We start from the raw sequence: 25,906 nt of genomic DNA, 5'->3' as shown, positions 1-25,906 counted from the left end.
AAACAGCTCAAGAGGGTGCCTGGCTGAGAAGATTACTGTGTGATCTTGGTATGGTCACAACACCTACAGTGATTCTGGAGGACAATCAAGGAGCTATTGCAAAGAATCCAGTGAACCATTCAAGAACCAAGCACATAGACATTCATTATCATTACATATCTTAGGAGAGAGATTGGACTTTTTCAATGTAAATCTGCGATAGAATGTCCTGCTATTTACTTCTGTTATAAAATGTGCGTTTATATATATATATATATATATATATATATATATATATATATATATATATATATATATAGCAAGACAACAAAAGCTATAAACAGGAAAGGAATAATAAGTTAGTTTTTTGTGCAGATTGAGTTAAATTTATTATTTCAACATTACCTCGTGTCTTACAACCATTGTAAAAAATTAAGTGGGAGTGTGGAATTATGAAGCAGTAATTTGTTAAATGGTTAATAGAGAGGTTGCCATCTACTGTGTCTGCTGAGTACTACAGTTGTATTGTACTGTTCTGGCTGAAGAATAAAAAATGTCCGCTTTCAACAGCCAAAGCACACAGATCAGTGATGGCTTCCCAGTTTCCTCCACCTCGCCTCTCCTAACTCTCTTGCTCTGTTTTGTACAGTATAAAATTTTGAAAAACAAATTCCATTTTTCTTCCCTTTTTCACTTCCCTCAAAATAAACAGATAATACATAATGACAATGGAGCATGGTTTTGGACATTTGGGCTAAACCCTGGATGTTTACAATGTTTGGCTTCACTCATGTCAGTAATTTACGTATCTTTTAATCTGTGTAATTTTTTCTTCCAAAGACATAAATCATTTAATTTCAATAAAATATCAACCTCTGTTTTGTTTCAGACTTACAACATGACAAACTCAACATTCAGTCTTAAAGCCCTTGGTGATTTAGATGATGATGATGATGATGATGATGATCTGGGACATTCACTGCATCCCCACATTCAGTAAACTAGTCTGCAATAAGTCTGTTACACACACCATAAACGTTGCTCATGTACACGCAACAGTGACAAACCTAACTACACACAAAATGAGAACAATAACAAATCAATCCCACCAAAGGCAGCAGTGCAGACTAGAACTAGCAACAGAAATCATTGCTTTCTACAAGGAGAGAAATGCACTGAAAGTTGTTGCCCAGATCTTGAAGAATAAACCAGAAGTAGAGTAGAAAATGAGATAAAAAAAAATCAATCAATCAGTCAAAATTTATTTATTTATTTGAAACCTTGATTTGCTGGTTTTAAATCCATTGCTGTGGCGAGGTACAGAAGCTGTGTTATGAAAACGGTCCTTATTCAAACATTTCTGGATCTGTCTGTATGTGACCTGAGGCTCATAGATTGGGAAATCAAGTGTAAAACTTTAGGACAAAACCAACACAGTGAATAATTTGGACTGGGAATGTTTTTCTAGAACGAAGCATTTCACACCAAATCTCTCTCAATGACTTTCAAAACAGTGGAATTACACAATAATAAAAAAGATAACAGTATTTATCATTTAAGAAGCAATAAGTAATATTACACATATTCAAGTGATTTTTTAATTTTTACAAATTTGCCATGAAATGCATCTCATATGAAGAATCAAATTGCTTTGTGGGCCCTGAATGAACTGGTTTATACTCCATAGAGTGGTCCCCAACATGGGGGCAGCCATGTTTAAAATAAGTTTAATACAGAATCTCTGTAACATTTAGGTCTTTATGTGTCAGTATAATGACTGCTTCATGACATGAAAAGAAAATGAGGAAATCTTGATTCATTAAAATAACGCCATATCTGTGACGCAATACTTTTCGGCTCCAGCAGAGGGCATTATCAGACACTATCTCTCTCTCTCTCTCTCTCTCTCTCTCTCTCTCTCTCTCTCTCTCTCTCTCTCTCTCTCTCTCTCTCTCTCTCTCTCTCTCTCTCTCTCTCTCTATTGTGTTCTGGAGTACAGTATCAATGTACATTTTAATTAGCCCATACACCCATGGTAAATGTTGGCCCCACAAGTTGATGTCTTCCAGGGTCAGTAATAGGGGTAAATGTGGGGTCAATAAGGGCAGCTCACCTGAAAACACATCATCTCTAGAGTAAAACAACCCTCTATAGGGCCCTGTGCGAGTCACATACGGAGAGTTAAGAGGCTGCCCACATTTTACTGATGTAACAGTTCACCTGCATATCCATAGCCACCCAATCCACCCTCTGGGCTCATTAATGTGTTTTGACTGGGTTTGTTTCTACTTGAGTTTTCCTTTATTAATGTGTAGGCTAAAATAATCTTCTATTTAGGCTGTTACTTTTAGATATTTACATTTACTTAACATGTCTGGGGCAGCCTTGTGGCACAGCAGGTAGTGTCGCTATCACACAGCTCAAGAGACCTGGAAGTCATGGGTTCAAGTCACGCTCTGCGTGACTGTGCAACTATATATTCATTTCATTATTAAGTAAATAGCTATTTGAATGTGTGTGTGTGTGTGTTGCCCTGTGAAGGACTGGCACCCCCTCCAGGGTGTATTCCCGCCTTGTGCCCAATGATTCCAGGTAGGCTCTAGACCCACTGTGACCCTGAACTGGATAAGGGTTACAGATAATGGATGGATGGATAATGAATGAATGAATAAATAAATGAATAAATAGCTATTTAATTATTTTCAGATACTATCTCAATATTTTAAAAATACTATCTCATTATTTTTAAGTTACTAACTCAACATTTTACTGTCTCAGTATTTTGAGATACTATTAATATTGAGATATTGTTTTATGTTGGAATAATATTTTGATATTTTGAGATGGTGTCTAGAATTGTAGTAGGTAGAGAAACAGAGAAGACCTGGATTTCATGATTTGTGAATCTGTGTCTGAAGTAGTCCTTGATGACCGTCATCAAGACACAGATCATGAACTTTGTGTTTTAAACCATTTACACAGTATCAGAATAAGCCTCCGGACCCTAGAGAGGAAACTACAAAGGAATCAGCTTTTGACAGAGGCACTCTTATATAGACAAAGCTGAAGTGGTATCCTTCATTGACCAGCTACAAACATTCAGCAGACCACACAGTTTCATGATTCACAACCTGGGAACACCATCTGGAATCACAACATCTCTCTAAAATAAGACAAACCAATTCTGCCACTGTCCACATTTATCGGTTACACGCAGCCCACCTGCTTCCCACTAACAGCCCATGGGTGGCCAACTACAGCCTGTGCCCATCTTAACCCAGCCAGCACCACATGGGCCCAGTTGAGTTGACTTCTACTTGAATAGTCCTATAAGGAGTAGAGTAATCTACTGCTGACTTGTTAGACATTTACATTTACGTCATTTTTGTGTTTAATTTCAGTCGGTTAGAAATGAGGAAGTTACTGGGACATTTTTGAGCCTCTAATTACATTCTACTTGCGTAGTTTTCGTTTGGATACTATTAATATATTTTACCCTAGAAACAACAGACCTACATTTACCTGACGAATCGTACCCCGACCCACCACCGGTGTGTATCATGTGAAGGTTGAAACAGTGATGAATTTGTTTCTGAACTACATTTCCCACAATGCCCTCGCTGTCACTCATACACACACACACTCATACACACACACACACACACAGGCGCGCGAAAAGTTCACCCGCTTGTTTTAAACGGCGTCGAAACACAGTGGAGAGAAAAACAGGTAAAATAGATTTTTTTTTGTGGCTTAGACTAGGTTTGAAGGATCGTGGTGTTGATTATCGAGCAGAAAATAGATAAACGGAATGTAACCGCCAAAACAAATTTGAATACGGACGGATTCTGAAACCGAAAGGTAAAGGTGTATAGGCGTGTGTCCGTGTTATGACTTTGGGGAAAAATCGTTGTGAATACAGAGCGATATAATATTACTTGCGTTTCACGAATTATGCTTTTTAAAGCAGCAGTGTCCACATTCCTCTTGTTTTGTGTACCTTTACTGAACATTAACCAGTGAACCTCTATTGTTTCAGCCTTTCATCATGACAACATCGGCGTACATTCTTAACGTCCTTGATGATTTAGACGATGACAAACTTGAGAGATTCAAGTTTTGCCTCACTGAGTCCCCACCAGAGGGATACAGTCGTATTCGAAAGGCAGAAATGCAAAAAATATCCAAACCCCAACTGGCAACAAAACTCGTTGCTTTCTACGAGGAGAGTAAGGCACTCGACATTGTTTTCAGGATCTTGAAGAAAATAAATCAGAATCAAATTGCAAGTAGAGTAGAAAAAGAGATAAAAAGAAAATGTATGAATCCAGATCTCAGTGAGAACATTTCAAAGAGGAGGAGACTGTCCGTTCCACAGGCCACAGATGTGAATGCTGCTGAGGAAATATCAGAAGTTTCGTCGACTTCCAGCAGGAAAAGATTAACAAAGTCACACGAAGGTACGAGGGCTGTGTTATTAATTAAATTGCTGCTTTATTCATATGAATGATTCAGTTTAAGTAACACAGTATACAGTGGGTACGGAAAGTATTCAGACCCATTTAAATGTTTCACTCTTTGTTTCATTGCAGCCATTTGCTAAAATGAAAAAAAGTTAATTGTATTTCTCATTAATGTACACTCACCACCCCATCTTCACAGAAAAACACAGAAATGTAGAAATTTTTGCAAATTTATTAAAAAAGAAAAACTGAAATTTCACATGATCAGACATATTCAGACCCTTTGCTCAGTATTGAGTCGAAGCACCCTTTTGAGCTAGTACAGCCATGAGTCTTCTTGGGAATGATGCAGCAAGTTTTTCACACCTGGACTTGGGGATCCTCTGCCATTCGATCCATCAGGTTGGATGGTGAAGATTGGTGGACAGCCATTTTCAGGTCTCTCCAGAGATGCTCAATTGGGTTTAGGTCAGGGCTCTGGCTGGGCAGGTCAAGAATGGTCACAGGGTTGTTCCAAAGCCACTCCTTTGTTATTTTAGATGTGTGCTCAGTGTCATTGTCTTGGAAGGTGAACCTTCAGCCCAGTCTGAGGTCCAGAGCACTCTGGAGGAGTTTTTCATCCAGGATCTCTCTCTACGTGGCTGCATTCACCGTTCCTTCAATGGCAACCAGTTGTCCTGTCCCTGCTGCTGAAAAACAGCCCCATAACATGATGCTGCCATCGCCATGTTTCACTGTTGGGATTGTATTGGGCAGGTGATGAGCAGTGCCTGTTTTTATTCACCCATACCGCTTAGAATTAACACCAAAAAGTTCAGTCTTCATCTCATCAGACCAGAGAATCTTATTTCTCAGTCTGGGAGTCCTTCATGTGTTTTTTTTGGCAAACTCTATGTGAGCTTTCATAGGTCTGGCCACCCTGCCATAAAGCCCAGACTGGTGGAGAGCTGCAGTGATAGTTGACTTTGTGGAACTTCCTCCCATCTCCCTACTGCATCCCTGGAGCTGAGCCACAGTGATCTTTGGGTTCTTCTTTACCTCTCTTACCAAGGCTCTTCTCCCATGATTGCTCAGTTTGGCTGGATGGCCAGGTCTAGGAAGAGTTCTGGTCGTCCAAACTTCCTCCATTTAAGGATTATGGAGGTCACTGTGCCCTTAAGAACCTTGAGTGCTCTAGAAATTCTTTTGTAACCTTGGCCAGATCTATGCCTTGCCAAAATTCTGTCACAGCAGAATTTGAGTGTCACAGCAAAGGGTCTGAATATTTATGATCATGTGAAATTTTAGCTTTTCTTTTTTACTAAATTTGCAAAAATTTCTGCATTTCTGTTATTTCTGTCAAGATTGGGTGGTGAGTGTACATTAAGGAGAAATAAAATTAACTTTTTTTAATTTTAGCAAATGGTTGCCATGAAACAATGAGTGAAAAATTCTTTCCGTACCCACTGTATTTCTTAATTTAAACAAGTTATAATTTCATCTCCTTAAATGATCCAATGGTTTAACATTCAGAAATGTAAAATACATGTTTGCTATACATATATAAGCTATTGTTTTAACATTTCTACCTACTGCAGGTATATTTTTAGACTGTAGTAGTCAGTTGATATGTGGTACTAACACATTTATTACCTTATTTCATGTTGAGGGATGGAGTATTATTAATATTCGTAAGACATGCTTGACATGATTTGTGTCAGTTCATACTGTTAAGAACAGATGTCTGGTGCTAAGCATCTTCTGAGCCATTCTAAGTAAAGTTTTTGCTTGATGAAATAAACAAATGTTCTAAATATTACTGACAGCAGGCTAGCTTAAATTTAGCCCCACCCACTCTACTTTTGGATCTTCACTCTGTATTTGCATTCTCTATTTATTTATTATTTTTTTAATAAATGAGAAACTACAAAATGTGGAATTTTTTTAAAAGAGCCATGCATTAGCAGAATTACAATAACAATTGCTTTGTAATTTGGAATATCCTAATATATTTTAATATTTTCATTGCCCTTTTTTCATGCCCCTCACAGACTTCACTAGAAACGTCATCATTTGGCTCATATTTGTGACACATAAATTCATGTTTCACAGTGCAAAGCTTAGTTTTGTGTTGTTGAACATTTTTAAATGATTAAAGCATTAGTAAAGTATTATTTACCAATTATATTGTATACTATTATGATTTCATGTGCTTTTGGACAGTAATTATGAGATAAGCACATGTGAATGTCACAATAGTGCTGTAGTTCTAGTGAAAAATTGTAGATATTTAGAATTTTTTTTCAAGTTGGAGTCGTGTCTGTTACAAAATGTCATTGTACCAAAAACCCAGGAATTCGTATAGCAGATAAATGTGTTCCAAGTGAGATTTAGTCAACAAATTTGAATGTTATGTTTGTCTTTTCATGTTAACTTTCTAATATGGTCTACATCCAACATCATTCTTAGAAGATCGTGGTCCTACATTGACAAGCATGCTTTGCTGACCAGATTAATTAGCAGATTTTTATGCTTAAATAATGTTCATTAAATGTACCTTTCTCTCCTCATTTTCTGTAAACAGTGAAACCTCTCCAGGCTGTGCTGGCAAATCATAAACACTGGCTAAAACATAAAAATAAATTCATAGTTGAGCAGACCACTATGAAAACTGAGAAGATTTCACTGAATGACATCTACACTAATCTCACAGTGGCAGAAGGGGAGGGCAAAGGTTTAAATAATGATCCAGTGGCTCTGAACACTCAGAAAGGAATCAACTGCAATGACATCTTTGGTAATGAAAACATAAAAACTGTTCTTACAAAGGGTGTAGCTGGCATTGGAAAAACAGTTTCTGTGCAGAAATTCATCCTGGACTGGGCTGAGGATAAGGCCAATAATCACATCATGTTTCTTTTTGTATTTCCATTTCGTGAGCTGAACCTGATTAAAGATAAAGAGTGGAGTCTACACCAACTTTTAGTTCACTTACATCCTGAACTTGAGGACTGCCCCTCAGACCTTTATACTGACAAGAAAATCTTGTTCATTTTTGATAGCCTTGAGGAAAGTAGAATTTCACTAAATTTTAGACAAACTGCACCTGTCAGAAACGCTAATGCTAGAACCACGGTGGATTCTCTGATTATAAACCTCATCAAAAAGGAGCTAATCCCTGATGCTCTTATCTGGATAACTTCAAGACCAGCAGCAGCCAGTCAGGTGCCCACCAAGTACATTGACTGTGTGACAGAAATTCAGGGATTCAGTGACCTCCAGAAGGAAGAATATTTCAGAAAGAAAATCAAAAACAAGGATCATGCAAACAAAATCATTTCACACATTAAGACATCAAGGAGCCTTCATATCATGTGCCAAATACCAGTTTTTTGTTGGATTTCAGTCACTGCTCTCCAGCCTTGGTTTACCCAAAATTGCAAAGAAGAAATCCCCACAAATCTGACTGAAATGTATTCGCACTTTCTGCTCATCCAGACAAACACCAAGAGCCAGAAGTTTGACGAGGTAGAGCAAGAAGATGCAAGGAAACTTTTGAAGCACAACAGAGAGGTGATCCTGAAACTTGCAGAGTTGGCCTTCAAACAACTCCTTAAGAGCAATTACATGTTTTATGAAATAGATCTGGAAGAGTGTGGCATTGGTGTCCAAGAGGCTTCTGTGTACTCTGGGTTTTGCACTGAAATATTTAAAGTGGAATCGGCATTCTACAAAGAAAAGGTCTACTGCTTTGTGCATCTGAGCTTTCAAGAGTTCTTTGCTGCTCTTTATGTATTTTATTGCTACATATGCAAGAGAAAGGAGGAAATAAAGATGTTTCTCCCAAAAACCAAGGCTGTGTCTGCAGAAATTCCCTTTGATGTGTTCTTGAAGAAGGCCATGGACGAAGCCTTGAAGAGTAAGAATGGACACCTAGACCATTTCCTTCGTTTCCTTCATGGCCTTACTCTGGAGTCCAGTCAAAGACTCCTTAATGGTGTACTGACACACAGACAGAGCAGTTCAGAGTGCATTCCCAAGATAATACAAAACCTCAAGCGGGGGCAAAAGAAGAATGTCAATCCTGAGAGGTGGATCAATCTCTCACACTGCTTGATTGAAATGAAAGATAACACTCTCCAACAAGAAATCCAAGCTTTCCTCAATTCCAAGAAAAAGTTGAAAACCCTTTCTCTTGCACACTGTTCAGCAATGGCTTACATCTTTCAAGTGTCAGAGGAGGTGATGGATGAGTTGGATCTCAAGAAATACAACACGTCAGAAGAGGGACGCAGGAGACTGATCCCAGCTGTGAGAAACTGCAGAAAGGCTATGTGAGTTCTCTGTCTGTTGATTCAGATCAAGTACACAGAATGATCATTATTTTTCTTTTAATATTGTCATTAATTTGTGTTCTCGACTGGTTTGGTCTGAGATGTTACATATCATAAACCTGTGTAGGCAAAAACACGTGTTCCTCTTGTGTGTAAAACCCTTAGCAACATAAAGCGAATCTGATTCTGAGATGTGTTACAAGTTACAAAAGCAGCTAGATCATTAACAGTTTATTGTAAGAAGTTTATTTCTGGTCCTTTCATGACCCTGACAGAGTGGGCTGATAAACTCCAAATGCAAATGTCTCAGTTGCTATTCCTTTTTATTTTGTAGCCTGTCAGACTGTAACCTCTCTGGACAGTTCTGTGAAAGTGTGGCTTCAGCTATGCAATCAGCAATCTCCCCTCTGAGAGAGCTGGACCTGAGCAATAACAACCTGCAGGATTCAGGAATGAAACCGCTGTACGATGGGCTCAAGTGTTCACAGTGTAAACTAGAGATCCTAAGGTAAGTGTTGGTGATGGCAGTGCTCTGATGCTCAGAAGAAGAATAAAGAATGAATCTATTTCTCTAATATATTGGCTTGGAATCTACCTATTGGATGATACTTTCAGGAGGTGTATTGTATACCAAGTTTTCAAACCATCGTCCATTCATTTTTAAAGTATATAAAATGTATGCTAATCTTAAAGAAACGCTAGGTCATATTTTTTCCTTAAAATTACAGCTTTAAAATCATTGTGATGCTCCACTGAGCTGTAATAGTGAGAACAGAGCCTCTGTCATTGCTACTCCGGGCAATGAGAGGAGGGTAGGATGCATGTCAGATTACAGAATGAGCAGTATACAAGCTAACACTCTGGCAGATCTGATGTTTTCTGAGCCAAATTTTGTCCTGTTAACTAAGATCCAACTGAAGAAACCTGGAAAATGTAATTGAAAAAAAAATCTCAAAAGATAAAGTCCTGCATCAGTCCCTGTCTTATATTATAAGCCAATTTGTGTGTAATCTCTGTGCAATTGTCCAGATGTCTTTTTGGAATATATTAAAATTGCCGCTATTTTCTTTGTCTAATTTCCAGTCTTTCTGGGTGTAAGCTCACAAAATTATCGTGTAAAATTATGGCATCAGCTCTACGTTCTCCACACTCATCCCTGAAAGTGCTGGACCTGAGTTATAATGACCTGCAAGATGAAGGGGTGAAGCTGCTCTCTGCTGGTCTAAGTGGCAACTGCTGTAAACTGGAAATGTTGAGGTCAGTCTCTCAGTAAAAACTCTGAAAAAAAAAACTCAGATGTTTCAACAATTAAAGATTCCATCAGCATGTGGGAAAGCTGTGTTGTGAGGTCAACTGAGCTTTAAATGTTGTACTTCCACTTGCTTATTACTGTTTAATTGGCTGGGTATTTTTCTTTTCCTTGTGTTTTAGCAAGAACATTTTGCAAAACACAAAGACAAACATTGAACATAATCATGACAAACAAAGCTGTAATTTTTTTTTACTTTTAATTCCATGGTAACAAATTAAGGTTCAGCCTAAATAACAAGAGCAATGTGCTACTAATTTCTCTAGACTTGGGGCAGCTGGGAGTTTACAACATGGAAGATCATTCATATTGCCCTATAGTTTACATGGCTGATGGATGCTTAAATAGGTTTCAGTTTGGGGTTCTTTACATAAATCTCAATATTTATTACCATTAATGGGTTCTTTCTTTCTGAACTTTTATTTTTTTCCAGACTCTCATGCTGTAAACTCACAGGAGATTCCTGTGAACATATTGCCAGAGTTTTGCAATCAGCAAATTCACTCCTGAGGCAGCTGGATCTGAGCTGCAATGACCTGCTAGATTCAGGAATAAAGCAGATTTCTGCTGGACTCAAGGGTTCACATAAACTGGAAGTCCTTAGGTAAGAGTCAAGGTGAAATGTCAGTTAATGTGTCTTATGTCACTGGGTCAGGCTGATCTAGGTGCTCATTGTAATTTCACAACTGGCTATTTTTTACTGTAAGTGTTAGAATTATCACTAATGTTGCAGTAAGTAGCTGTACAAAAGGAGCAGCACATTATCACAAAAATAAGAGAAAAGTCCCTTAGTGACCAAATCATAGTCTTACCCAACACAATGTTCCTTTTGGTAACATGACAAACTGTTAACTGAATAAAATGTGAAACATTCTAAAGAGCTCTAAAAGCCCATTTTAGACGGATGAGTGAAATCTCTTTTAAACACATGGTCTTTTCAAGCTTTTACTACATTCTGAACTTTTCCTTTTCAGTGCCTTCATTAACCTGTACACATGCCATTAGAGCCCAAATCCAAAAACAATTTCCCCTTTCCATTTGTGTTGTTTCTCTGACACTGAAAGAGCTTGGAAAAATGATATTGTAAAATGAAATATTGTCTTGTCCTATGTTTTATTACAGAGTCTCTGACTGTGTTCTCACTGAAAAATCATGTAAATGCATTGCTTCAGTTCTAAAAACATCACACTCCACCCTGAGAGAGTTAGACATGAGTAACAATGACCTCCAAGATTCAGGAGTGGGGTTTCTGTCTAAAGGGCTTGGGAGCTCCGTCTGCAGTCTGGAGAAACTGAGGTAATAAGCATTTTTAAATCCTAGACCTATTTCATGTTAATGTCATATAACCTCTGTACCCTAATAATCAGTGTTCTCAAGTGCAGAAATATAATTATTATTGTTTGTGTAGTCATTTAAAAAATAGTTTTTTGATTGTGAGAAACCTCATACCCTCAGTATAATTTAATCATTAAGTTGTGAATATCTCGTTTAAATTGAGAAATGAAAAAATAAAGCAGACATTTTCCTTAGTGAAACCAAGAAACCAAAATCCAACTGAATACATGCAAATTACACTGTATTTGTCCATTTGAATTCAGGATCCCTGAGGAATAGATAGATGAGTTTTATTATAGTACAGTTGTTATATTTGAATACATGATCCTTTCTTAATTTTTATGTCTCTTTTTAATTCTTCCCTCTGTTCAGATTATCAGGCTGTTGTATTACAGAGAAAGGTTGTTCTTCACTTGATTCAGCTCTGGATTTAAACCCTCATCATTTGAAGGAGCTGGATTTGTGCTACAACCACCCAGGAAAAGCAGTGAAGCTACTTTACTCAAAGACGAAAAATCCAGCCTATAAACTGCAGATCCTCGAGTAAGTTCATAGTGAATGAGAATGTGACATTGAGAGCGAACGAGAAACTAGATTTAATATCAAAACTGATTAATCTATGTGTGAAATTTCAATATGAATATTAAATGTGAAAATGTAAAGATTTTAGTCCATAACTAAACTCGACTGTTACTTTGCATGAGTGTAATTTTGTACATGTTTATGTTTTTCTCTAGAATGGACAAAGGAGGACAGCTGAGGATTGCAGCAGGACTAAAGAAATGTATGTTCATGTGCTCATGAATAAGATAAAATATGCAGTTCATAGAGTGCATATAATATCTGAATTTCTCAAATATATAGTTGTGTAATTGCAGGAAAGGTCAAGTTCAAAGTTATGCTGAAATATTACAGTTGATGTAACTTGTAATTTGAGTAGATTTAGACTTGAAAATGGCTTCTCTTTAAAATATTTTTTTTTTCCTCCATGTAGACGCCTGTAATCTGACATTGGACTTAAACACAGCAAACATGCAACTTGCTCTTACTGATGGCAACAAGAAGATAACACTAGTAGAAGAGAGTCAGTTGTATCATGAAAATAAACAGAGATTTAGTCACATGAAGCAGGTGTTATGTGCAGAAGCTCTGTATGGACGCAGTTACTGGGAAGCTGAGTGGATTCGAAGTGCAGTTATTGCAGTGACGTACAAAGGGATCAGTAGGAAGGGACCCAGAATTAACTGCATGTTTGGACATTCAAAAAAGTCCTGGAGTCTGAACTTGTCTGAGAACAATTGCTTGGTTTGGCACAATAACAAGTCCCTAACAGTCAGTTTCCCCCTCTCTAAAAGAGTAGGGGTTCTTCTGGATTGGAAGGCTGGCACTCTTTCCTTCTACAGTATCTCTGACAAACACAAACGGACTCACGTGCACACCTTCTGTACAACGTTCACTGAACCCCTCTATGCAGGGTTTGGACTGGAGACTCCCGGCTCCTCTGTCTCTCTCTGTAATATGTAATAAGTCATGAGGGATCTGCTTTGTAAACATCGATCCAGTAACCTCACCAGGTGTCCAATGGTTTGTGCGACACTGCATTCAGTGTGTCACGCCCTCGTCTCGTCATGTCTGTTTTTCCGGCCATGTGCTCGCTCTCAGCACATGACTCTGTTTGTTGTTTCCCTAGTCCCCGCCTTTGTTCTGCCTCCTTGTCCGTCCTCCTCGTTATCTGTCCAGGTGTGTCTTGTTTGTGTCATGTATTTAAGTTCCCTTGTCGAGTTCCTGTTTGTCGGTCATTCGTTTCACTCCCAGGTCATGTTGTTTCCTCTGTTCATTTACTTAGTCATGTTTCTCTCTGAGTTTCCACTTTAGTTTGTACTCCAGTCTGTCTGTCTGTCTTGTCTGTCGCTCGTTCCCTTGCTTTGTTCCTATCGCTTCCCTTGTCTCAGGTCTGTTTGTATTTTAATTCAGTCTAGGTTTTTTGTATCTGTTTATTTCTCTGTTTAGTTCTCCTTGTTCAGTTCTCTGTTCAAGTCTCTGTCTAGGTATCTTTCTGTCTTGATATTCTATCTAATCATTCGAGTCTGTCTATCTCTGCGTTTCAATAAAGTCAGTGTTTTAGCAAGTGTATCCGCCTCAGTCAGTCCGCACCCCACAAGCCTGACACAGTGCCAGCAGTTCAGTTTGTATATCCTCCATATAAATAAAAGCTAATTAAATGGGGCCCTCTGGAGAAGCTGCACATGAGCCTAGCATTACCATGTTCAATGTCAAGTGTGGGTTAGAGGGATATAAACCCCTCACCTCACCATTGGGCACTTTTGTATGCCCTGGCACTGAGATGCTCATCTCTGGTCACCAGACTTCTTTACTTGAATACTAGAATTATTACTATGTCTGCCCTGGAATATGTGCACCTGCATCTAATCTGATTCTGAATTAGCCTCGAGTTAATCACCCTTCAGTTCTGTGTTTGTATGTGAAGTATTGTCCAGGTGAACTGTTCCTAAACTGTAGCAATCTTAGTTTAAAGCATGCATCAGATTCAGTTAGATTCTCAACAGACATTTGAGGGTTTTAAACAGTGACAAAAAAATTTTTTTAAAGCATTTAATTTATGACCCAATTAAATTGAGTTGTTGCAATATATATGCTGTTTTATATGTATTTTTTAATGAAGTTAAAAGATGAAGTGTTTTGACATTTGTTTCAAATATGAAAAGTGCTTTGTGCTATTTTGTTAAAATCTATAAATGTATCTTGACTCAGTCATTAATGCTACAGTAAGGTGGTACGTGCATTACATTGGTAGTCAGAACAGCACTTACTGTGTATGATGATTGCTTCTGTATTTAGCTACATGTTTATGTTTTGTTCAATATTGTAGTTTACAGGAAATCTAATTTAATTAAGACCCAGATGTGTTTTCATCAAGTTGAGAAACATTTTGATGTGTATTGGTGGGCATTAGCAATGTTATCTATGTTTTAAAGTTACAAACTTTGAAGACCAAACATGCTTTAGCTGATCAGCTACATCTGAATACAATCTGAAAAAAATGATTTTTATTGAAAAAGAACAGCAGAATGTGAATTTTATTCTTACAGTTAAATATTCTTGGGTTTTGGTCTAGTTTTCTCATCAGTTGTGAAATAAAGTACATTTATAACCTTCTTTTCTGTCTGTCTTCATTGTTTATATAGTTTATTGGAATTGAAATTGGTATATTTTATGTTTAAAAAATTCTTCATATTTTCTTTATATTTGGGGGCCTATGTTTATATATATTTTAGTATTTATTTTGGCACGTTTATTATTTTGGTTTTAACAATGTTATACTAAACAATAAGCAGACATTGGAAAATTAAACCAGCAGAAAAAGGCAACAATATTCCCTGTATTGATGCAGTTATTTATTTTAAAAACAATCAGTAAACAAGTCTTTGAAATAGGTGTCCATAATGTTCATGACATTATACACACACCAAAAATAAATGTATATATATGAGGGCAAAATTTTTAGAAACATAAATAAAAATAAGCACTTTCAGGTTAAACTACTTTTAAGTATTTGTTAATTTGAAAAATGCTTAATCTTGTCACGCAATCATCACTCCATTTTAAATTGCTCCCTACTCCCTATGTAGTGCACAACCTGAGTCTTAAAACATTGACTCCTGGGTCCACATGGTGAATGATAATATAACAAAGACAAACTTGGGGATTTATTAAATGTACACAAATTCATGTAGTGCACTCTTTGTGTGAAAAAGCCTTGAAAAAATTTTGACTGTCAAAGTGCACTATGTAGGGATTAGGAAATGAGACACAGCCACACAGTTCCTGAAGGGTAAAATGGTTCTTGTAGAAGTTTCATGTCTTCAAAAATGCTATGAATGTTTTCCATTTACCAAATGTATTATTTCAGGCCCATGTAGTATTTAAAAAAACCTAAATGGTTGATTGAAACCTCATGATGTTTTGGTGAAGTCTCAGAGTATCGTTTTTTCAGTTGTTGATGATTATTAATGGTGATGTGGCCAATGCGCCGTTTTGGTGGTTTTAAACTGAAATTACATTACAAAACATAATAATCTGCATTATTTCTTATACATGGGCAATAGTGGAGAATTGTGCTGGATTTTTCAGCAGGGAAATCAGGAAATAGCTTTCACACAAAAACACACCTGTGGCCAGTTTCAACCAGTCACACAAAGCCATAAACCTACAAAACATGTGTTATTTGGAATGTGGGTGAAAACCCATACAGACACAGGGAGAACATAACACTCTCCACACAGACAGTCAAAAATTCAGTGCACAACCCAAGGACACTGGCACTAATCAATAGCCAAAAGCTTTAATATCTAAAACATTTTTCCAGCAAGCACATTTGAAAACTACACATGGACAAGACAATAAAAAGTAAAAAAAAAAAGGACATTGAGAGATTTGAGAGATCAAACTCATAATATTGGAAATTTTTGATCCACATTAGCGCCTTTTAACCCTGTCTTCTATCTCCATATTTTTTTAAGACAGTTACAGAAACATCCAGTGCTGGAAAAACAAAGGTGATCAAAATAGATAAGAAAAAATAGAAGACTAATAACCAAGAATATAAAATAAAATTATATATAAAATTCCAAACCAAAATTTTTGTCACACAACTATGCAAACCATTTTCCCCTTGATATTAAAGTAAACATAAAAAACAAAAACCCACAAATCTACATGTTATTATTTATAAGGACAAACATGAGCAGATATTTTCCAACAAATAACTTAATATAAGTATTACAGTATTATCAGTAGTACATTGCCCTTGTTTATAAATAGTAGATAAAAATTCAGTTTTCTGTTTCTGTTTTAATCTTTCTCATAACTCAACAGAGATAGAAAGTTATGTTTTATTTATTTATAGATAAATGATTATGTAAAATTTCCTTTTTTGCATTTCTTTTCTCTGCATACCTCATAAATTAAAAAGTATTAAAAAACAAGACTTTGAGTTTTTTTTATGAAACAGGTCAGAAAATATTTATTATTATTTTAAAGGAAAAATGTTATTTTTTTGGTTATATATTTACTTATTTATTTAATACTACAATCTAAATGCACTGTTAAAAATGTTATGATAGTTTTTTTGCAAATACTTCTGCTGTAATTTTTGAAACATATAGAAATACCTCACGCTGTGGATATTATGGGTTACTATCACTAGGTAAAGCTGTGTACTCTCTGCATATTAGGGAAAACAAAATTTGTTTGCTAAAATCAGCAAGCCACAGTTATTATTAAAGGCATAGTTCACAATTGTAATCAAAAACACTTTTTAAAAAATTCTGAAGATATTTCCTCACTATCTGATGCTCTCTAGTCGCTGTGTGTCCTCAAAACCGGTCTTATGTTTTTAAAAAGCTCCCAGTGTCAGTAAATGAGTAGACAAATAAACTGGCTTGTCTGATGTGCTGCTCTTTTTTTTTTTTTTTTTTTTTTTTTTTTTTTTTTTTTTTTTTTAAACAATGTAGAAAGCTCCTGCTCCATACAAGGGTAATATTGACTTCATTTTGCTGTTTCAGATCACTTAAGGAAATGTCTCCAAATTTGGAAGACAGCTAACTGCATTAGCGACAATGCTACAAAACTAAACATCTCAAGTTACAAACGAGTTTCTGTGGTAATTCAAACAGTTGTTTTTTTCCCCCTCCACATTAAAAAACTATGCTGCTTAGAACTGCATTTCCCCACAGTCATAAATATTCCCTTTAAAGATCACCACTGAAAATCATGTATTTGACCTTGTTTCCAGTGAATATGTCAGTGGTGTTGTTTATATGGTGTATATTATCATTTATAAAAAAAAAACGTATTAATATTATTATACATGTTCACAAAATTGCACACTAGAGCTGCGGGCAGCTATCCTTACTGCCCATGGAGCAAGTTTAAGGTTAGGTTTCTTGTTCAAGGGCTCCTCATCAAGTGGATTGAGGAAGGAGGACAGCCATGTTCCTTCAGTGACCTCACCTCCAATTATCCTGCTGGTCGTGGTGATTAAACCCAAGGCTGCTTCTCTAACCATTAGGCCACAGCTGTGCCACATGCATTTATTTGCTTCAAGACATATCAGGAGTTAAATAAGTCAAAATCATGGCAGTGTATCAACTGCAGTGGAGTACATTACAGGTTCTGTGGTGGGCGTCATGATGTACCTTGCGTTGCAGTTGCATCTGGTGTCCATTAGAGGGTGCAGCGGAGGCTGTGGATGTTCATTCAAAACACGGCTATTTTAGATTTTGAGATTTTATGTTCTCTTTTAAATACTAAAAAAAATACATGGACTTGTTGATTACAAGCAAAAGATTTAAATGTTTGATTAAACAATTTTTGGTGGTTATGTAAAAAACAAACAAACAAAAAAATTCATGGCTTATTCATGGGGTATTCATGGGATGTTCTGATTCAAATTTCAGATTGCGCATTTAGAAAAAGAAGCATCCTTTTGAAGGTGTCTGCGTTGGCCTTCATTAGATTAGATCGATTTTGAGCCTTCATCATTCGTGGAGTCTGCAGACCTGCAACAACAATTTAACTCCAAGATTATCCACTTTATTGTAACACATATTTACATTTTACTAGTCTGTTAGACTGGACAAAATAAGTTCTTTAAAACTGTTCAAGCTTGGATCCTTACATGTTAGCAGCTTCAGGGGGAAGGATTAACTCTTCATCATAGAGAGTCCCTGCAGCCGTCTCTCTCTTTTCATCAGCCTGAGGTAGTTTTACTTCTTCATAGACGGTCTCCACCCTCTATTTACATATTTTACATAATCAAATTTAGTATAATATCCACTGTGGCTGTGTGAAATATCACTTCATACTAAATATTTTCCCTGTGCATCAGAGCTGAACATTAGTACTCCTGAGGTTTATTAGTTTGGGTGATTTTGTTTTTTCACTGGAGTGTATGTTAAACCAGAGGCTTAGATACATTTCTGAGATAGAAAACATCTCCTTAGACATATTTTTTACAGTAAAGGGTTGTGCACACTCACAACAACAAGGGCCTATTGAAACCCTTTATCATCTAAAGGGAATATCAAAATAAGTATAATGCATTAAACTATTTGTTAGACTAAGAGTACATGTTAAAATTAATAGAAGCTTGAAAAGAACTGCATGTAAAACAATATACACTAATTTATAAACAAGTACAAATTTCAAGGAATGCAAAGGGCATCCATTCACTGTGCTACATAACTTAGAACAAATCATAATTGATAGGGATCAATAATTAAAGCACCGTCATTGGTTGTGGTTCTGTCTGTTCTTCTGGTTTTTTAGAATCTTCTTGTCTCTTTTTCCTGAAAAGAGAGGGAAGAAGAAGAAGAAATTGGCAACATAATATCCTGGCAACATAATACCCCCATAATGCACCCCCGGTTGATTTTGACCAGTTTAGCCTTCACTTCATTAATTACTTTCGTTATACTAGAATGCAACAAGGAACTCAATAAGGAAGTTGATGTAAAATCTGATTTTTCATTTCTTCAGAAGCATGACTAGCTAAATAAAATAGAAGCGCTTTCTAAACTCTCATTTAGGGTTGTGTCTTATCGTATCGTTCGCAATAATATCATCATAATTTTAAAATGATTTTTAAAAATCAATATTGTGATAATAGTGATATTCTGACTTGTTTATGTAATGATGTCATGCGGTTACCCATAAAATGCCATACATTCTTTACATGAGTCGTTTAACCACAGTGAAGTACAGTAAAGAATCAGATGTACAAAAACCATTATGTTATTTTCAAAATGCAAGAAGGCTTTAATATTATAAACATATATAAAAAATATATTGAATATTCATTCATTCATTCATTCATTCATTCATTATCTGTAACCACTTATCCAATTCAGGGTCACGGTGGGTCCAGAGCCTACCTGGAATCATTGGGCGCAAGGTGGGAATACACCCTGGAGGGGGCTATATTGAATATAATAATATATATTGGTATAACATTTATTTTGTTGTAATAGTCTGTATTTGAAATTAATAAATTTATTTTTGTGTTTTATTCATATCAACAATAATATTGTTATCGCCAAAGTACCCTGAAATGTTGTGATATTATTTAAGGACCATATCGCCCACCCCTACTCTAAATATAGTTCTGTAAACTAGTCAGAGTGGGATGGTGTTAGAGTTAGGGTTAGGGTGTGACAGCTGTGACAGATTTTAGGGCCACGGCTAAAAAAAAAAAAACAAAAAAAAACAGCTTCTGAATTGTTCTTTATTTAGTAGCACTAAATGTAGCAGTTTTCATCAAAATTAGCAGATTTAGTGAGATTATATTCAGTTTACAGTAAGACAGTAAAACATGTATATATAGGAACTTCAAGATTAGGACAACATACAGGTTTAAAGACAGAAAACATTTTTTTTTAAGTATTATTGGATAATACTTAAGGACAAATAAGATTACTGAATCATCTCTCTAGAAAATTAAAGAAAGATGAAAAAGTTCACATTTAAGTGACCATAGCATTTTCTGTTTTTATTGTCTACCAAAATTTAAAATAAAAGGATCTATGTCAATTCTTATTTGAAAAAAAACAATTTTTAGATTAATGGTTAATCATAGACTTACCTTTGAAAAAATATAACAACAAAAACTAAACATCCAGCTGTCACACCAGCAGTGCCCCCACCAATGATTAGATATTTCTTCCAGTCTGTGTGCACTGAAATGTTGAAAACAATCAAACTGGTTTTTAATTCAGCCTGAAATTGTTGTTCGGCTTAATTTTATAAAAATCATTCAATACCTTTTACACGGACAGACACTGCAGCTGCTGTCTGAGCTCCGTACTCATTCTGAGCCACACAGTAGTAGGATCCACTCTGTAGAGCACTGTAACTGTGTCCAGATCCTACAGGTGAGGTTTCACCTTCTTTAAACCAGGTGTAGTTGTGCACAGGTGGATTAGCATCACTGCTGCAGGTCAGAGTCACTGAACTGTCCTCCACTGTTTCATTGATGGATACTGAAACACTCTTTGGAGGATCTAAACAAACACAATGTATGTGAATTTTAGGAATATCTGAGCAGTCCTTAAGTGACGGTGTGGTTTAGCTGGGATATTAGTAGAAGTACTGGTGCACATTACTTACACAAAACACTGAGAGATCAAATGTAAGAGAAACTAAATGTTAACAGTGAAAGGTTAACTTTAAAGTCATTATGCACACATCAACCAGCTTGAGAATTCACGGTTTCCCCAAACTCCTTAAAACTCAGTTCAGTTCAGATGTTCTGTTCTGTGTGAGCAGTATTTTATTTTTGTCACTCTACTGCCATGTATCAGGTTTAAATGTCAAATCTCATTTCTGGTTTGTAGCAATTTAATACACAATTTCACCAATCAACAATGACATTATGACCACCTCCTTGTTTCTACACTCATGGTCCATTTACCCTACAGGTAGAGTTTGTGGTTAAACAATTACAAATTGTAGTCCATCTGCTACTCTGCATACTTTGTCTGCCCCCTTTCACCCTGTTCCTCATTGGTCAGGAACCCCATAAGGCCACCACAAAGCAGCTGGATCAGACACAGCAGTGCTGCTGGAGTTTCTAAACAGCGTCCACTCACTGTCCACTCTGTGAGACACTCCTCCCTCGTTGGTCCACCTTGTAGATGTAAAGTCAGAGACAGTAGCTCATCTGTCGCTGCACAGTGTCTCCTCTAGTCCTTCATCAATGACACAAAGTGACTGAATGTTTTTGGTTGGTTCTCAGAACAGCAGTGACACTGAGGGGTTTAAAACTTCAGCAGCACTGCTGTGTCTGATCCACTCGCCCCAGCACAACACACACTATCACACCACCACCATGTCAGTGTCACCGCAGCGCTGAGAATGATCCACCACCCACATCTTACCTGCTAGAAACAAGGAGGTAGTCGTAAAATTATGGTGGATCAATGTATATTTGTTATGCAAATGCAGCATTAGTGTTTTTTTACTACAAAAACTTATGGAATATGATGGGCAGGGGATGGGTTTAATTGCATAAGCGTTATCCATCTCTGCCACTGTACCTGTGTGTACAATAAATAAGTTATTACATTTTAAGATTTCCAAGAGGGTGCTGGAGCAGCATTTTTAAGACCCTGTTTATCAAGAAGAAATCCAGGAGATGAAAGTTGGGAAAGAAGTATTTAAACGAGCATTTTCCAAATGTGTATGCAGAGGAGTGATTTCAGTTTTTCCCTGTTGTATAGAGCATAGAAATATGAGTTGACATCAGATACAGACAGCAAAGACAGAGAGAAAAGGTCTCCATTTGGTGTTCTTTGGCTGTTTTTGCTTTTGGTTCTGTGCTACATACATTATTCTGGACAGCAATTGAGTTCTTTCAGGTTTCAGACAGGATTGGTTAAGGCTGGTTAAAGCGTAATTTTAAGATATTCAGTTGTGCTTTAGTACAGTGGAGTATGTTAAGGCCTAGTAAAGGCTGGAAATAAGTATAATGGCAGGGTTGTCTCACGACTAGCTTTTACAATGGTGACAGAGGTGATAATTAGCACAATGGTTATCCAGCTCTCACCCTCAATAAAATTCCTGTAAAGCTGTAAAGCAATAAATCCTATTGCTCCCACAGAACTAGGTTTGCCTTGTTTTTATGAATATACACATAGAAAATTGTCTATACTTACATCTGACATTCAGAATGACTTTAGGAGATTGAAGCCTCTGACCCTGTACACCACAGTGATATCTGCCCTTATCCTCCCTGCTGGCCGACTGCAGGTGGAGCTGGTCAGTTCTGGAGGATAAACGTTGTCCATTTTTGTACCAGGTGAATCTTGGACGGTTAGTCAGACGACAGGAGGTTTTACATGTGAGAGTGACATTATCTCCCTCTGTCACTGTCTCAGGAACCTCCAACCGGAGATCTGCAAATGAAACATTTACACAATTACTCAAAATGAGTGCAAGTTTGAACAATGGATTCCATAAACATATGCTCGAACGGTTAGGCAGAATTTAGATAAAGAAATTAAAATTTCCAAAAATTTGAAACTTGGAAAAATGTAGCATGCATCACATTTTTTACAAACTGGGAGGGCACTGACTGAAAACACGACTCTGATTTGGCTTTCAGATTATCTGCTAATCCCAGAGTTTCACATACTTTTGCCACAATGCTATGTGTAATTTTAGATCATTTTATTTAATAAATGACCAACTGTAATGTTATGGGGTTTTACACTTTAGAACTGCAATGAAAATCTGATATGTTTAGGGCCATATTATTACAGACATATAGACAACATATTTGGCCAACATTAAACCCCAAATGTAGGTCATCTGCATTCTGTTATGATCAAAGGAATGAACACAGCTTCTGAACACTAAACAAGGAAACAGTTGTCAACGTTAAAAACATTTGAATTACATAAGACAAAATAGATGTTTGTGTCACAGTGTAAGAGGTTTACACTTTTCCACTTATAGCGGTCCGGAGTCTACCCGGAATCACTGGGCGCAAGGCAAGAACAGACCCTGGAGGGGGCACCAGTCCCTCACAGTGTGACACCCATTCACTCACACCTACAGACACGTTAGAGTTGCCAATCCACCTACCAACGTGTGTTTTGGACTGTGCGAGGAAACCAGAGCACCCGGAGGTAACCCACACAGACACAGGAAGAACACACCAAACTCCTCACAGATAGTCACCCAAAGCAAGAATCGAACCCACAACTTCCAGGTCCCTGGAGCTGTGTGACTGGGACACTACCTGCTGCACCACCATGCTGCCTACACCCAGGGCTATTAATTGTAAATGTCAGCACGATCTCATATCAAAAAAGAACAAAATTAATTCGACGAACCTCAGTGTACTACTACTCAGCTCTAACAAATACAGTTAACATCTTACCTAACTCTGGTTTGACACAGATCTTTACTCCTGTTTCCACTGTAGCAGGTCCTTACATGAAGGAAATTAATGTTTCTGGATTTAAAGTATATAATTGTGCTCCAAGCAGTGTTTTTCTCAGGTGTTGTGTGAAGGACTGATGTAGGTCTCTTACAGAACTGCTGGAGGAATCCTGTTCACCAGTGAATGAAGTACAGTGTCTTATTTCTGCTGATGGATCTTACCTGTGACAGAGAGATCAACTCCATCTGGATCTTGAAACATTCCTCCAGTCTGATCTGTTATAAATCTGAAGTAGTATTTACTCTGGTCCTTTTGTGTCACATTTTTCAGTCTGAATTCACAATCACCATGTTTATTGCCAAGGTCATCAGCCCTGTCTCTGTACTCTGGGTCATTTAACAGATCAGGAGGCTCTTCACCATTTACAGGCCACTCTTTGGTCCAGAAAGCTGTTTGGACTGAGTGACCACTTGGATATGTGTAAGCGCAATCCATCGTCACTTTGGATCCCTTTAGAGCACAGATAGATTTATGGATGTACTCTACACTCCACTCACTCTGAGCAACACCTCCTGCAACACACACACAATACAGAAATGGGTAAATTATATTAGTTTCTCTCAGTAAAGGAGCCGAATAAAGCCTCTGCTTCAGCACATTTCCAAGAGATTTCATTTCAGCAAAAAAATAAAAAATAAATAAACAGAAATGAAGCTAAAAAACGTAAAACTCACTAAAATAATCCTAAATAGAATTGATTTTCCATCCATGCTTCTGTGTTAAAGACTGAAGCTTTCAAAATGGACACATTTAGCAGAATTCAAGGTTAAATTTGACTGACATTTTTAAAATTTGAATTTTAATTATTTTGATTTTCACCGTTGTTCAGATTTATAACAGTAATGTTATATGCATGAGATATTTGCAAAACAAAAGCAAGCTTTTCTTCAGACAATCTTTAAGTCATCATGCCATTTGTTGAAGTTATCGACCATGAGACTATGACTGTTATTCACTTCCAATTTATTGTAGAAAGAAAATGTACTCTTTGAAATCATATTCAGACCTTAATTCAAATTTAGCAGCCCTTAGAAAAACAACTTTAACTCGTTTGCCAAATCAATATCAGTCATATCCACTAGTGTAATGTTTTTTTGCCCTTAAGAAGCTTATTTTGGACAATTTAATCTGTGAGGTTTTCTTGGCAACACTAATTTATTGAAATCAAATATATGGGTTTTTAGTTATTCTCCATTAAATTTGTACTTAGTCACATTATTTATTTTGATATATTTTTTTCTTTGTTTTCAATAAATATAATAGGCTTTGGTGATTGAACTAACCGAGAAACAGACTTTCAAGGGGACGTCTGTGACTCCAGGGAATTGCTATATGTTCTCTCTGGTTTGTTTAGGTTTAGGTTTGTAAGGATTTAAATATAAATTCCCCATTCATATTGCCATATTACTACTTAAATTCTGATGAATTGGTGGAAAAGTACTCAAATTCCAGTTGCATACATATTCAGAGGCATATTGTGCATTGTCAATCAAATTAAAGTTATTTTTCCCAAATTGGATGAACATTGTATGGTTTTACGCAATAATGGTTTCAAAATGATAATGTTATATATATATTTCCAATCAATAACACTGCCATTTTTTGAGTCTATTATGGTACAAAGATGGCAAATTCGAATGAAAAAGTGTTAAAGTACCCACAGTGTGATGTTTTGGTTAAAATAAGATTTTTTTTTGCCAGTTTTCTTTATATTTTTCATTATATTTTAAGACTAATAAGCTTCCATAAATGGAAACCTCTAGTTATGTTTCTGAAACTAGTATGCCCAGTACATACAGCAGTGAAGCAGTAACAACACATAGAAATATATTAATTGGTCAAGTTCATGGGCATCTCCTCCTCCAACATCTCTTGTAATCAAGGGAATTATTATGTGGTTTGTCTTTGTGCTGTAGTAATATCTGCTCTTCTGAAGACTTTTCCCTTGATGACATTCAGCCATTAGATGACTAGAGAGGTGAGGTACTGACTGTGGAAGCTTAGTTTTGTATCACAAACCTCACTCACTCATCCCAAACGTTACTGGATGGAGCTTATCATGTCACAAAAAGCCCAAACCTAGGGGGAAGGAGGGGCTTTATTCTGTAGTCTACTTTCAGCATTGAGCATTATGACCTCAGGCTTGTGCAGCTGTTCCAGAGCGTTCTCTTTAATAAAGATTACATAAGATTTCTGTTTTCTGTCCTCAATGGGCATATTTTAAAGTCAATTCACTAAGTATGAATTTGGATAAACAGTTCTCACCTGCCACGAAGAGCAAGAACAGCAAAGCAGCAGTCAGAGGCATTCTGAGCGAAGTCTTCAGAGCTAACTGTATGAACATATGAAGAAAAAACTTTTAATTTAGAGTAATAGAGGCTGGTCAAAGAGTTATCAATACATCTAAATATTCATGACAGTATTTCTAGTTAAGACACATTACTAAGAAAACAGATGGTTTGCTATTTTCAATGTACAGTTA

At 36.7% G+C, this 25,906-nt stretch overlaps 1 protein-coding gene, 1 long non-coding RNA gene and 1 pseudogene across 2 annotated transcripts; 1 reads left to right on the top strand and 2 right to left on the bottom strand.

Annotated features, from left to right (window-relative positions):
* Positions 1-7,085: 7,085 nt before the first annotated feature.
* On the top strand, positions 7,086-13,039 carry LOC136677824 (NACHT, LRR and PYD domains-containing protein 12-like; annotated as a pseudogene).
* Positions 13,040-16,835: 3,796 nt separating this feature from the next.
* On the bottom strand, positions 16,836-18,818 carry LOC136686434 (uncharacterized). The gene is made up of 3 exons (XR_010800319.1): positions 18,709-18,818; positions 18,100-18,215; positions 16,836-17,980 (listed from the first exon to the last, which is right to left on the bottom strand). It is a non-coding gene; the product is annotated as an uncharacterized lncRNA (long non-coding RNA).
* An 805-nt stretch (positions 18,819-19,623) lies between these two features.
* On the bottom strand, positions 19,624-23,859 carry LOC136677819 (B-cell receptor CD22-like). The gene is made up of 4 exons (XM_066655474.1): positions 23,586-23,859; positions 22,133-22,372; positions 20,240-20,479; positions 19,624-19,661 (listed from the first exon to the last, which is right to left on the bottom strand). Exons 1-4 carry the CDS (start codon positions 23,857-23,859, stop codon positions 19,624-19,626), a joined length of 792 nt encoding a protein of 263 aa, XP_066511571.1.
* Positions 23,860-25,906: the final 2,047 nt, after the last annotated feature.

Source organism: Hoplias malabaricus, chromosome 2 (assembly GCF_029633855.1).
Source record: "Hoplias malabaricus isolate fHopMal1 chromosome 2, fHopMal1.hap1, whole genome shotgun sequence".
In the NCBI taxonomy this organism is placed as follows: domain Eukaryota; kingdom Metazoa; phylum Chordata; class Actinopteri; order Characiformes; family Erythrinidae; genus Hoplias; species Hoplias malabaricus.
This window is presented reverse-complemented; position numbering and strand designations above follow the sequence as displayed.

What these genes read in the sequence shown, in the direction of transcription:
- LOC136677819 (XM_066655474.1), bottom strand. Translation starts at nt 23,859, where the DNA reads ATGGATTGCGCTTACACATATCCAAGTGGTCACTCAGTCCAAACAGCT. An exon ending in AGTCATTCTGAATGTCAGAT is followed by an intron (nt 20,480 to 22,132) that starts GTAAGTATAGAC and finishes GTGTTTGTTTAG; the next exon opens with ATCCTCCAAAGAGTGTTTCA. An exon ending in AGTGTCTGTCCGTGTAAAAG is followed by an intron (nt 19,662 to 20,239) that starts GTATTGAATGAT and finishes TTTTTTTTTTAG; the next exon opens with CCGTGGCCCTAAAATCTGTC.